At 36.4% G+C, this 15,690-nt stretch overlaps 1 protein-coding gene across 1 annotated transcript in view; it reads right to left on the bottom strand.

Moving 5' to 3' along the window:
* The window catches only part of ctnnbl1 (catenin, beta like 1), a 45,935-nt gene that overhangs the window by 18,777 nt on the left and 11,468 nt on the right, over positions 1–15,690 (bottom strand). The window contains exons 7-11 of the mRNA XM_077718038.1: positions 10,831–10,922; positions 9,360–9,432; positions 7,239–7,297; positions 6,954–7,102; positions 4,588–4,769 (exon numbers count right to left, since the gene is read on the bottom strand). Of these exons, the coding sequence (XP_077574164.1) occupies positions 4,588–4,769; positions 6,954–7,102; positions 7,239–7,297; positions 9,360–9,432; positions 10,831–10,922 (555 nt within the window). The remainder of the gene's footprint in view (positions 1–4,587; positions 4,770–6,953; positions 7,103–7,238; positions 7,298–9,359; positions 9,433–10,830; positions 10,923–15,690) is intronic.

The raw sequence follows: 15,690 nt of genomic DNA on the forward strand, positions 1-15,690 counted from the left end.
TTCTTTTTAATGTAAATAAAATTCACATTATTCTAAGTCATCCCTAATTAAGATGGCGGCACCCTGAGCAAGCAATGGTAGGCACAAATGAGTTTTTTTCACGTTTTATGCAAGATACCACATTCATAGACGTTACTTGGACATTTGGTCGCCCGGACGTTTGGTCGCCCGGACTTTTAGTCGCCCGGACGTTTAGTCGCCCGGACGTTTAGTCGCCCGGACGTTTAGTCGCCCGGACGTTTAGTCGCCCGGACGTTTGGTCGCCCGGACGTTTGGTCGCCCGGACGTTTGGTCGCCCGGACGTTTAGTCGCCCGGACGTTTAGTCGCCCGGACGTTTAGTCGCCCGGACTTTTAGTCGCCCGGACGTTTAGTCGCCCGGACGTTTAGTCGCCCGGACATTTAGTCGCCCAGACGTTTAGTCGCCTGGACGTTTAGTCGCCTGGACGTTTAGTCGCCTGGACGTTTAGTCGCCTGGACGTTTAGTGGCCCGGATATTTAGTCGCCCGGACTTTTAGTCGCCCGGACGTTTGGTCGCCCGGACGTTTGGTCGCCCGGACGTTTGGTCGCCTAGACGTTTGGTCGCCCAGATGTTTGGTCGCCTGGACGTTTGGTCCCCCAGACGTTTGGTCGCAATTGAATCGGGGGGGAGGGGGGGGGGGGGTAGCGGGGGGCTAGCGGGGATGATGGTGGGCGTTGAACTGAGATGTGGTCTGGAAAAGAAGTTGGAATTTGCGAAGTGAAGCCTACTGGATACTCGAGAATTCAACCATACTTTCTGGATGTCTACAAATACTCAATAAAGATACACTTTTATTCAGACTTGCACACTTAATTTGCTCCACTGCTGCCAATCTCAGAAGGTCACCGTTTAGTTTAAAACTTTCTCCCGCTTTTGATCAATAGCACAGCCTTTTTAGGCTATGAAGGTGACCAAAACACTTAACCACGCTAAATAAAACCATCGACTTGTTTTTTTTCCTTCCTTGAAATGACACTTGACCAAGTCCTCAGGGTTCAAAGGATTTCCCAAGCCATATTTGGTCATGGATTATCAGTCTTTCTTTTTTTTTGGTTCCAAGTTCAAATGATCACATTGCTTTTCATATTCATTTTCCTTCATAATTACAAACATGTCAATGTGAACTTGGTGATAAGTGCCAGCTGTTTCCGCCTGTAGGTCTCATGGGCAGGCCGACTGCAGGTCATGATGGCAACTGACCAAAAAAAAAAAAAAAAAAACCCACACAAACAACCTCTATAAAGGCAGAAATGGTATTGATTCATCTGCTCTTGTTGCTTGGCAACAGAAAAGCCTGGTTGAGTGAGAATATTGACCTCTTGTTGAAAAAAAGTCCAATTACATTTTTCTCACTGCGCACAAAGATTTTACGGTGTCATGTACAATGATGGCACCTTGGTGTACAATACATGGTTCATTCAATATCATAAAACTAATAATATGATTGTCAACTCCCTGTACAACCTGTTAGTAAAAGGGAGTCGGTTATGGGTCAAAACAGGTGTGTGTTTTGGCTACTTTTTGTGAAGCAAAATTGAGTAGAATTGGGGTTTTTACCCCTTTTTGAATTTTTGTATATTCAGTTATTTTGGTGGAAAAAGAATCTAAGATGGCAGTAGTTGGTATTTCTACTTAATTTGGCGTTTTGTTGAAGGTTTTAAAATATATTTTAAGGCACTTTTTCATTGTTTTTATCAATTTAGTTTTTGGAGAATTGACTTCTCGTATTTAACCCCGTATTTGTTGTTAAAAAAATGATGGCTGAATCAAGGGTATGGCTTATATGCGCATAAATTAGAGTTGACATGTACAAAAGGCTATAACGCAAAAAAAATGTGACCGGTACGGTTATTTATTTCAAAATAGAGAAAAGATGAACAGATAAAACGATAAACTAAATTTATTTGAATGTCTATGAACGTGACCGGAAGTTTGGTCGCCCGGACGTTTGGTCGCCCGGACGTTTGGTCGCCCGGACGTTTGGTCGCCCGGGCGTTTGGTCGCCCGGGCGTTTGGTCGCCCGGGCGTTTGGTCGCCCGGGCGTTTGGTCGCCCGGGCGTTTGGTCGCCCGGACGTTTGGTCGCCCGGACGTTTGGTCGCCCAGACGTTTGGTCGCCCGGACGTTTGGTCGCCCGGACGTTTGGTCGCCCGGACGTTTGGTCGCCCGGACGTTTGGTCGCCCGGACGTTTGGTCGCCCGGACGTTTGGTCGCCCGGACGTTTGGTCGCCCGGACGTTTGGTCACCAAGACGTTTGGTCACCCGGACGCAAAGGGCATCTTATAAGAGAGAAATAGTAAAATACAACGATTTTTGGGCAATTTTAAGGGTACGGTTTACACGCAAATGCGGCTAATATGCGAGAAAATACAGTAAATCATGATTTTTTTTAAAAGAAACAAAAGATTGCAAAAATCACCAAGAAAAGGACAAATTCCAAATTCCAAAGCACTATTTTGGAGAAAAATAAAACTCAAAACAATGCTCTGACAAAACCTTTTAAAATCTATCCATGTAGAATTTTTCATTTACAAGCTTTATGTAGGTCTATTTCATTATTAGAGTACAAGATTACCCACGTAATATAATCAGTTCCCATCGGGAAAAGGCACAAGCGTAATTAAATATGTCTCAACACAAGGATTTTCTACAAATCCTTCTGCATGTTGGATATACTACTGTAACAGGATTAGGCAGCAATCTCAGCTTTGACAACACGGATAGCAATCAGACTGTCAGCGTTCAAAATGCTATCTATACCAAGGGACAACGGCAACAACGATAAAAGGCAGGCTTGACTTGACTGTGTGCTTTTAGTCGAGATGTGTGACTAAAGATTCACGATTGAATCCAGATAATGTCTAAATCCCGTCTGCTTTTGTCGCTGTGGTTTGATAAAGCAATGCCGGCGAATAACAAAGATGAGATAAAAAGGATAAGCAAATAAAAAAATGACTGAATCGTTTTTTCTCCAGTATTGAGGGGCATCCCACGCTATTTTCCACATCCGGTGATTTAATCTAGCCCAGACATGGGCAAACTACGGCCCGCGGGCCACATTCGGCCCGCTAGTGTTTTGAATCCGACCCGCCGACGTTGTCCAAATAATGTTTTTTTATTTATTTATTTATTTTTATTTATTTTTTTTGCCCCAAAATGGCGCCTTCACACGGAAGCCAGTGGCAGTAGCTCTGTCCACTCTTATTTGTTTTTCGTGTTTCACAACCTTTGTATATTTTTTTTAAATTACATTTTAATATATCTTAATACATTCCTTTTTACTTTACTTTGTACTTTATACTTTTTACTTTAATGATGAGTGATGAGTATGTTAATACTTTAGTCCTTTTTTTCTGTTTATGATTCATATGTACTGTTAACGGATGCACTTTTTTATTTGTTTCTATCTTTTTTAAATGACATTTTAATATATCTTAATACATTTTTACTTGACTTTGTACTTTATACTTCTTACTTTAATGATGAGTGATTAGTATGTTAATACTTCAGTCCTTTTTTATGTTTATGTTTCATATGTACTGTTAACGGATGCACTTTTTTATTTGTATCATATCTTGTGCTGACCCGGCCCATCTGTCAAATTTTTAAAGTCAATGTTTTTGGCTTTTTTTATGAAGAAAGAGTGAAGAAATATTTTGGTGTTCTCAGAACGTGTCTTTGAGGAGCACCAATTTTCCGTGTCTGAGCTAAGACGACCGAATCTACAAACCTAATTTGTTTGTTTACCTTCCTGAGCACGCACAAAGGCCACTATCCATCTAAATAGAACAACTACACTGTCACATATTTTACCCCTCCTGTCTTTAAAATCGTGCCAATCCGTGTCCATTGTCTGTGTTCATTTGGGCTGTCAAACTCAGAAAGGATTTCATAGGGATCAATATTGCACCATGGTTTGTGAAGCTGAGGCAATAAATGTAGGTAAGTAAGAAATATTTTTGACTGATGTGGTGGATGAACTATATTACAAGAACTGTATCAAAAGCCCTAAATATTCAGTTTTTTTTATGAATATAAAAGTGTTTATTTGAACATTTTTTCTTAGTAAGGGAAAACATCTACTAATGATTAGGTTTTCATTTCAAATGTAGACATTTTTTTAAAAATATATATAATATTAAAGTGGAAAACTCAAAATATTTGTAAATATTTATTTTTAGATTTAAAAAAATGCTTTTTGACCTAAAAACACCAAAATTATTGGATTAAAAGCCCTGAATCTTCAGTTTTTTTATAGATCTTTAACAATGTTTATTTTAGATTTTTTAAATATATTTTTAGATTTTACAACTAAAAACACAGAAAAAATGATTAAAAATTGCTATTATTAATTTAAAAAGGGGAAAATCAGGAAATATAATATACATCTATACTCTTCATTTGAATTTGATCCTAAAACAGAAAGTTAGCACTCATGATTTACTTACTCGGGCCGCACAAAATGATCCGGGGGACCAGATTTGGCCCCCGGGCCGCCACTTTAGTCATTGCAACCCTCCATAAAATTATCAAGCAACAAAACAAATCATATTAAGATGAGTAACTGACCTTCATGTTCTTTCTCAGAATTACCAGAGCTCCTCATCTTTTTGGGAGTTTTCATAAAAAGTGGAAAAATGGTTCTCAATCCAAGAATATCCACAAACTTATGACAGTTTTCTCCTCCTTCTTGTCCAATCATCCCATGATCCAAAACTTTGAGAGAACTGGTTCGAGACATTTTCTTTTCTCTGCACCAAGAACAAAAACAAAATGTCAGTTCTTAAAATAGTCATTTAGTCAGAAAATAGATTTCCCTAAACATCATTCCACATGACAAAATAATTCAAAAACAAAGACATTGAATGATATTATCATAATACACGCCGAGATATAACTGTTCACTATTTTTCAATGTACACCTCCTCACAGTAAATGTAGTCATTTATCCTCCTACATTGCCACAAATGACAGATGACAGTATTTATCTTGGAGTAGGGGGACATATTTCAGGCAGTTGAGTATGGTTCTCCAGACAGAAACATTAGGTGTGATGGACGGCTGTAGAGGCCAAGGGGTGGAGCTATATACGGCGCATTATCCCAAGGGGAAGTAGCCTATTCACTTACTCGACACTTGACATAAAACCGCCGGGTGTCAACAACAATATACTTACCAGCCTGAAATTGACTGTATGGACTGTATTCAAGACACAATACAATTACCGTATTTTCACGACTATAAGGCGCACCGCATTATAAGGCGCACCCTCAATGAATGAAATTTTTTCCATATATAAGGCGCACTGTATTATAAAGCGCACTGTCTATTTTGAAGATAATTTAAGACCTAAGTGCGCCTTATAGTCGTGAAAATACGGTAATTGCTATTGACTTGCAGGTATGAAGCACTTACTACTTTACAGTCACCTCTAGAGCCAGCCATTGTTGATGTTTTGCATTTTTTTTGGTATAAAATCTTGCAGTGGGAGAGGAGCTATATGATGGAAGATTTTGTAAACTAAGATGGCATCTGCATATTTAACAGGATTGTTTCACTTCAGGCGTTTGTGTTTTTTTAATATCCGACAGTGGTGGTTTTTCATATTTGGTTTTTTGTTTTTTTCCTAATATAAGGCGCCTTTAATGAAAGGCGCACTGTCTATTTTGGAGAAAATTTAAGACCTAAGTCTGCCTCATAGTCGTGAATATACGGTACAGAAGAATCTGAGGTGAAAAGCCATGTTGAAGATCCCTTTTAAATATGTTTAACTTCCGTAGAAAGATCTTGACAAAATTTAAACATCCATAATGAGATCGAGTTTTCAAATGTGTCCTCATTTACAAACGGCGATACCAAGTACCGTATTGTCTCGCATATTGACCGCCTCAACGTATAAGCTGTACCCTTAAAATTGCTTTAAAATCATTGAATTTTGCAATTTCTCGCGTATAAGCCGCTCCTTGATTCGCAATTTCCACCTCCATATTCATGGTTATAACAGGGAGTACAAATGTGTTACTTTGAAGGGAAAAATCTTAAGAAAAACCATTGGACGAGTTATTTCTGAGATTCTTTATGAATCGAAAATATTGTCTGCTGGATTGCAAATTCCGACATTGGGTTGCCTGCATGTGGACAGATTAAAAAAGGAAGTCATGTGAGCAGTACAACCAGGAAGTGTGTCCGTAGTGGTCGAGTTTGTCATCCCTAAGTAAGATGGCGGCGCACTGAGAGGAGCAATGGCAAGAACGAGTGAGTTTTTCACATCTATATACAAGACATGGTTTATTTTTTTCTTGAATTTAATTTATAGGTGTCAAAATAAATTTTGTTAGGCGTTTTATCTGTTCATCTATTCTCTGTTTTAAAATAAATGACCGTATCGGCCACATTGTCTTGCCTTATGGCGTTTTGTGCATGTCAAGTCTAATTTATGCGCATATAAGCCGTATTCTCGATTCAGTCATCATTTTTTGATTGACAAATACAGCGTTTAATGCGAGAAGTCAATTTTCCAAGAACTACATACATAAAAACAATGTAAAAGTGCCCAAAACATATTTTAAAACCTTCAACAAAACTCAAAACCAAACAAGTAGATATACCATTTACTGCCAGTTTAGCATTTTATCTGTTTATCTATTCTCTATTTTGAAATAAATGACCATATCAACCACATTGTCTTGTGTTATGGCGTTTCATGCATGTCAAGCCTAATTTATGCGCATATAAGCCGTACCCTTGATTCAGCCATCATTATTTTGGGTCATAAAGACGGTGTATATGCGAGAAAATACAGTAAAACAAAAAGACCTTAAATCTGTATTCATTATGACCAGTTTTAGAGTGTTTGTCCTCGATTACAAATCTTTCAACACAATGCAGTTGGTGTAGGTTGTTTACAAAGTGGAATTAGTCCAACTGGCTCTTACCGAAGCATGAGATTCATTAGTTGAAGACCTTCTCCCTTGAGGAAACGGTCCCGATTAGCTGGCAACATTAGGCACGAACACAGTGCATCGAAAAGATTCTCCATCATCTCCTGTTCCTCAGCTGTGGATGGGTTGTGACGTTTAAACACCTGAAATGCAATTTACAAGGACGGATTTTAAACGACCATGAAAAATATCAGCACCTTTTGTGCATTTAATTTAAAGTATCTTTCCACTAAACATGTTAATGTATTTTTTCCACATAATACTTGAAAAGAGTCTTACAGAGAGTTGCTGCAGTAACACATCGATGCCATCTAGTTCGCCCAAGAGTTCTCTCGTGCCTGTGGAAAGTAGGAGGAAAATAAAATATAAGTATTTTTAGTTTTTAGATAATGGCCATTCATTGCCATTGACAAAGCCTCGTTAATAACTACCGTATTTTCACGACTATAAGGCGCACCGGATTATAAGGCGCACCTTCAATGAATGACATATTTTAAAACTTTTTTCCATAGATAAGGCGCACCGGATTATAAGGCGCACTGTATTATAAGGCACACTGTATTATAAGGTGCACTGTCTATTTTGGAGAAAATGTGAGACTTTTAAGTGCGCCTTATAGTCGTGAAAATATGGTAATTGCTATTGACTTCCAGGTATGAAGCACTCACTACTTTACAGTCACCTCTAGAGCCAGCCATTCATTGTTGATGTTTTGGATTTTTGTATAAAATCTTGCAGTGGGGGAGGAGCTATATAATGGAAGATTTTATAAACTAAGATGGCATCTGCATATTTAACAGTATTGTTTCACTTCAGGAGTTTGTGTTTTTTTTAATATCCGACAGAGGTGGTTTTTCGGTTTTGGTTTTCTGTTTTTTTCCATATATAAGGCGCACTGGATTATAAGGGGCACTGTCTATTTTGGAGAAAATTTAAGACTTTTAAGTGCGCCTTATAGTCGTGAAAATACGGTAACCAAGTAGGGGAGGGTTAGTATAGAAATAGTGAAATGTGGTACAAACTAATTTAATTATTCGGCTTGACGATAACTACATGTTAGCGATTCATGCTAAAAGCAAAAGGCAAATTAGAGTGGTCAACTATTTGGCTTTTGGGCCCTCGATCTCAGAACTGCGAGGCGGACGTTCTAGCCACTTTCCTATTGTTCGCCTTGGGAATAATATTTCAGGGTATTATGTGATATTGCAGATTTTCCTGTGCCATATATTAAAACAATACATTATATTAAAGACTAACCATTGTGATTACAATAAATTGACATTGCGTTCATGGTTAATTCAGCAGAGTTTTGAGAAAAACAAAACATGTTTTTTTCCTGTAAAATGTAAAAACTTGTATTCAAAATTATCCAGTTAAAAGTTGGTATTCTAAATGTTCATGTTCACTGTCGGTTTTATTGCAATTCAGAATTCCTTGAAAAAGAGTAGAATACCACATATTTTTGTGGAGTTTTGCTAATTTTAGATAGTTGTATTTAAATTTTTTTTTACCTATTATAGTTTTTTTCGCAAATTAATTTTCACGTGTATCCTACAAAATGAATTTCATTATGATATGTATACAAACTATAAATAAAATGCTGTCAATGATTTTGGGTAATCTTTATGGAATTTACATTGGACGGGCCCCAAAAAAAGAAGTGATTTCATTTCTTTGTATGTATGTGTACATGTGTAAATGTGTACACGTGTATGTGTATATGTGTGTGTAGATGTGTACACGTGTACATGTGTACCGTATTTTCACGACTATAAGGCGCACGGCATTATAAGGCGCACCCTCAATAAATGACATTTTTTCCATATATAAGGCGCACTGTATTATAAGGCGCACTGTCTATTTTGGAGAAGATTTAAGACTTTTAAGTGCGCCTTATAGTCGTGAAAATACGGTACATGTGTAAATGTGTACATGTGTAAATGGGAATATGCGCGGGTACACGTGTACATGTGTAAATGTGTGTGTGTGTATATGTATATATGTATATATATATTTTTAATTAAATTTATCTCTTAGCGGAATATTCAGTCAAAAATCAGAAACAGCCTAAAAAAAACTAAATATGCGTCTCATCTTGTAGTATTAGTGCAACCTTTTCATTGGCCTCACATTTTGCAAGCGAGAGTAATAAAATGAAAAACAGTGTTGACACTGAGAGAAAATTAATGAAGAAATTTAATGGGACTGTGAGACTAATAGAAGAGTAGTGAAGCAAATAAAAATCAAGAAGTGATGGGAAATATGATAAAAAGTGAAAACATGAATAATTTTCAAAAGGGCATGAGACTGTCAGAAGATGTAATTAAAAAGAGATGAGGAGCCCCGAAATATCATTTGTAAGCTAGACACAGTCCGTCCGATTCACCACGCCACACTTACTGTCATTGTTTTGCAACAAGATGGCCAGAATTTCACTGCAATACAACTTGTTGGCATCAAAAGGCATCTTTGCCTAAAACGACATAGGAAGAACATCTCAATTTGTTTATTCATATACAGATGATCACAGGAGGTCCACAATTCGGTTGGATATGAATAAAAAGACAGCAACAACTTAGATAACGGCATTTTAATGCATATAAAAGAGCTGGAGTATTAACATATTTTCACGACTATACGGCGCATTGTATTTTTAGCCTCCGTGTCAATAACGAGTGCTATTTCGGTATTTTAAAAACACCGTTTTTATATACGCAGCCAGGAATGGCCGGACCAGTAAACTCATTGCAAAATTACATAGAACTAACAATACGCCCACTTTTGTATTAGTCACTAATACTAATAATTAGTGCAAAGAATGAGTAAATTATCAAAATGTTTATTAACAGAATTTTCCTTTTACATTATGAACAATATATTATGATCAAGAGAATAACATAAGAACATAAATAAATGTCAATTCATGTTGTCTGCACGTACTAAAACACTGCGCCCCTAGCGGATAATACAAGAACTACACATTTTAAAGAACATTCATATTTTTTTTTATACAATGCAGCTTTCTTCCCCGGGCCGTACCAAACCACCAGACGGGCCGGATCCGGCCCGCGGGCCGTATGTTTGACACCACTGATTTAGCCATTTTACAATGTACTCATGTCATCATTTCATTTTTGTGACTTGGCAAATCAAAATTGATGGCAAGCCGTTAAAAAAGCCATCCGGTCGCTTGATATACGTTTCACGTAGCCATAATCTTACGTTGCGGTTCGATATTGTTGGGTTTATTCTGTAGTACTATTATATATATATATATATTCTGTAGTACTATTATATTCTATATATTCTGTAGTACTATTATATTCTATATATTCTGTAGTACTATTATATTCTATATATTCTGTAGTACTATTATATTCTATATATTCTGTAGTACTATTATATTCTATATATTCTGTAGTACTATTATATTCTATATATGTAATGGTTATGCCAAATGAAGGCGTGATTGTTTTTATTCAAACGGAGTTTATTTTTAGTTTCCTCTTCTATTATTGTTAAATAACTTAATTGTTATTATAGTTACAGATGTTTTTGCTTACACATGTTGGATTAATCACTAACCTTGTAATTGTTTTGATTTATGGATTTAAAGCTGTACGACAAATTACTGTTCGAGGAGATACTTTGGAGATCGGGAGGAAGTTTGTATATCCGCTTATAAGGTTATCAGAGTTGCAATATATTTAATTAAATGTCAATAATTGAACCTATCAGATATTCATCCATGGATTAAAAGGTGCCCTACAGTCTATTTTGGAGAAAATGTAAGACTTTTTTGTGCGCCTTATAGTCGTGGGAATATGGTACTTTAAGATTACGGATATCTGAATAAAAGTGGGGTTCTTGCCTTGATTCTTTTGAGAAGCCACTGCATGAGTCCCTGCTGAGATGCTTCGGTGCACAGGCCTGGTTTAAACTCTGCCATGTTTTCAATAATGGCTGAAAGATTTTAAAAAAAATGCATAAATTATATCAAACTTCTGTTTTGAGACACCAAGAAAAATCAACAAAATGTAACAAGTAAAAAAAAGGTGGCTTGCAATGACAAGTTCGGCTATTAGTATTAATAAAAAAAATATTATAATCTCAGTTTTTCTACTGATTTTTGGGATAACGATTAGATCTGGATCGATTAATTGATACATTTCAGCAAATTGAATCAAAATGCTAAACATTTACCAATTCTGTTTCGTTAAAAAGATACAAATGTCTGAAAAGTTTCAGCAAAAAAATATAATAAAAAAAGTATAATCTCAGTTTTTCCTAATGATATTTGGGATATAACAAACAGATCTGGATCGGTGAATTAATTCATTTAGGAAAATTGAATCGAAATATTAAACATTTACCAATTCCATTTTGTTAATAGGATTCAAATGTCTGAAAAAATTCTGCAAAAAATTATAATAAAGTATAATCTCAGTTTTTCTAATGATTTTTGGGATATAACAAACAGATCTGGATTAATGAATTAATTCATTCAGGCAAATCGAATCGAAATATTAAAAAATTACCAATTCCGTTTTGTTCAAATGTCTGAAAAAATTCAGCAAAAAATTATAATAAAGTATAATCTCAGTTTTTCTAATGATTTTTGGGATACAACAAACAGATCTGGATCGACTGATGAATTAATTCATTTAGGCAAATCTAAATATTACAAATTTACCAATTCCGTTTCGTTAAAAAGATTCAAATGTCTGAAAAATTCTGCAAAAAATTATAATAAAGTATAATCTCAGTTTTTCTAATGATTTTTGGGATATAACAAACAGATCTGGATTAATGAATTAATTCATTTAGGCAAATCGAATCGAAATATTAAAAAATTACCAATTCCGTTTTGTTCAAAAGTCTGAAAAAATTCTGCAAAAAATTATAATAAAGTATAATCTCAGTTTTTCTAATTTTTGGGATATAACAAACAGATCTGGATCGACTGATGAATTAATTCATTTAGGCCAGTGATTTTCAAACTTTTTTGGCCACCGCCCCCTTCACCGCCGGGCCAAAATGCCAACGCCCCCCTCTTTACCCCTTTCCAACGAACGCTAGAACGACTATATTGCTAAATGTCACAAGAATTGGTTGATTCTTCAATCACAAACAGTTTGAAGACTAAAAAAAACAATTTTAATAAACAAAAATGGTTATCATTTATTCTTCAATTACAACACCTTGAACTGAACTTGAAATAAATTGTAAAACTGAACGAGTAACCATTAACAACTGTCCTGCCTAATGAGATGGGTGGGCTTGGTGCATTGCAATCAGACTGTCAACATCAGGATGAAGGTTTGTCAGGAGCAGTCTCAGATCACCGCGCTCTGTGATGTTAAGTTTGTTTCTTTGTTTGGTGAGGAGCCTTGTCACACACACACTGGTTTCCCCAGTCGCCTGCATCGACGATAAACTCGCGACAATTAGTGATATACGGTATATGCGCGCTGCTCGTGAGCGCTCGAGCAGACAACGTTTCTTGTTTCAATAAAGCTTGTTTTTTGTCGACTTTTTATTACAGACAATCAATTTTTCCGGTCTTTCTACAAACACCAACATCACATTTTACTGTAATTGCTCCATCGCCCCCTTCACTATTTCAACGCCCCCCATTCGCCTGTTTATTCGTCAGCGCCCCCCTGAAAGTTCACACCACCCCCCGAGGGGCGGTACCGCCCACTTTGAAAACCACTGATTTAGGCAAATCGAAATATTACAAATTTACCAATTCCGATCGTTAATAAGATTCAAATGTCTGAAAAGTTTCAGCAAAAAAGCATAATAAAAAAAGTATAATCTCAGTTTTTCTAATGATATTTGGGGTATAACGAACAGATTTGGATCAATTAATTAATTCATTTAGGCAAATCGAATCGAAATTCTAAACATTTACCAATTCTGTTTCATCAAAAATATTCAAATGTCTGAAAAGTTTCAGCAAAAAAACAGCCATGTATATATATATTTTTTTACTGAATATATTTAGTTTTGGTCCTGGATCTCACTGCTACAAAAACCATCAATTGGTGGATTTCTTAGCAGGTCTGTCAAAGAACTACTTAACTTTAAAGCTCTGGATTTATACGATACTGCTCATATAAAATATATCTAGCAACGGTTACGGATTTCTTCACTGCGGCCTCACAAAAAAAAATGCGAGAAAGTGTGATATGCTCTCATAATGTGTCAAAGAAACATATCTGTCCTCTACGCGTCTCACATCTGTCAGAAACGATAGACTCTCCTTCTTAGAAGCGGCGGCAACAAGTGTCCGGCAGTCTTATAATGATGGACAATGTCGTAAAAATGTATTTTTCTCCTTCCTGGTTTCTGTTTTTTGTATATTTATCATACAGAAAGGTTTCAGATCATGAAACCAATTTTAGTATGACACAGAAACAAGTCAAGGAAATAGAAATAAAATCAAGATTTAGAAACTGCATTTTTGTCTTGACTTGGGTTGTCTGAGTCGAAAATTGATTTAATGGTCTGAAACTTGTGTGAGATTAATATGCATAACTGTCAACATATAGGTTTTATGATGACATGAGAGAGTTTAATATGTAAGTACTGTTTAATATCTAAATACTGTTTAATATCTAAGTACTTTTTAATATCTAAGTACTGTTTAATATCTAAGGACTGTTGAATATCTAAGTACTATTTAATATCTAAGTACTGTTTAATATGTAAGTACTGTTTAATATCTAAGTACTGTTTAATATCTAAATACTGTTTAATCTCTAAGTATTGTTTAATATCTAAATGCTGTTTAATCTCTAAATACTGTTTAATATCTAAGTACTGTTTAATCTCTAAGTACTGTTTAATATCTAGGTACTGTATAATCTCTAAGTACTGTTTAATATCTAAGTACTGTTTAATATCCAGGTACTGTCTAATATCCAAGTACTGTATAATATCTAAGTACTGTTTAATATCCATGTACTGTTTAATATCTATGTACTGTTTAATATCTAAGTACTGTTTAATATCCAAGTACTGTTTAATATCTAAGTACTTTATAATATCTAAGTACTGTTTAATATCTAAGTACAGTTTAATCTCTAAATACTGTTTAATCTCTAAGTACTGTTTATTACCTAAGTACTGTTTAATATCTAAGTACTGGTTAATCTCTAAGTACTGTTTAATATCTAAGTACTGTTTAATATCTAAGTACTGTTTAATATCTAAGTACTGTTTAATATCTAAGTACTGTTGAAACCAGCTCTCAAAATTATATTCATGAGAGTTTAATATCTAAATATCTACTGTTTTCAACAGTACTTAGACGTTAAACTCTCTCTCTTAGATATTAAACTCTCTCTCATAAGTATAATTTTGAGAGCTGGTTTAGACAGTAAACTCTCAAAACTTGACCGGCGACCAAAAGGGACCAAAAGACCGGCGACCAAAAGACCGGCGACCAAAAGACCGGCGACCAAAAGACCGGCGACCAAAAGACCGGCGACCAAAAGTCCGGCGACCAAAAGACCGGCGACCAAAAGACCGGCGACCAAAAGACCGGCGACCAAACGCCCAAGCACCTTTCATTAAATAAATATAGCGCGTCAGCAAGCAATGTACCCAGACAGTAAAGCTTCAACGTCAAACATCAACATTTACATCTTGAATTCAGTGCATACTGATTGGGCACCCCGTACATTTTGTAGAAAATGTTAGATTTTAAAGTGTGCCCTATGTGAGTAAATATGTGCCGGGTTGCATTAGTACGTTTTTATTATCGCTTAATAAGGGGAATTGCAATCATTAATAAGGGGAGCAATTGCACGAGGTTGCCAGGTATAAATATGCAAAAAACATAGAAACTGTATTTCCGATTATGTGAGGGCACCCACATTTTGAAGGATAGTAATGAAGGGATATAAAAAGTTTGCGTTAATATCAAAATGTCTGCCTGGGTTGAAGTCCCTACTCCCCTCTTAGACTATGATTAGAAAGAATCTTCTGCCACATGATATCTTCATCAGGGCCAACTGCGGCAGAAGGGACTGACAGTGAGCGATAATGTAGAATTTTGATGAGGGAAGGGAATACGAGTGAACAAAAGTAAAAAAAAAGGAAGGCAGTGAAGGTAGAACACAAGGGAAAGATGAAGGTTGGGAAGCTAAAAGGGGATGAGGGACATTCACCCACCCCAGAATATGAATGAAAAAATAAGGGCCCAAACAAATGAAAGTGAAAATTAGAGATACATGGGAAGAGAAAACAAAGGGTGGGCTGAGTCGAGGGGCAATGGCCTTTATCGGGGATTGGATAGAAGCTGACAAACAGCCTCCTGAAGGACGGCAGGCTCAGAGCAGAGAGCAGACAAAAGGTTTATTGAAGCTAGAAGAGCTCCCTCCATAACACATGCGTGCAGGCACAGGCACACACTTGAATGGAATATACACAGGCGGGGGTCCCTATACACGCATCTGGAGCCAAACCATACACACACATACACATACACATATACACACATATACACACACATACGCACACATACACACACATACACACACATACACACACATACACACACATACACACACATACACACACATACACACACATACACATATACACACACAAACACACACATACACACACATACACACACATACACACACATACACACACATACACACACATACACACACATATACACACATATACACACATATACACACATATACACACA

Source organism: Stigmatopora nigra, chromosome 1 (assembly GCF_051989575.1).
Source record: "Stigmatopora nigra isolate UIUO_SnigA chromosome 1, RoL_Snig_1.1, whole genome shotgun sequence".
NCBI lineage: Eukaryota > Metazoa > Chordata > Actinopteri > Syngnathiformes > Syngnathidae > Stigmatopora > Stigmatopora nigra.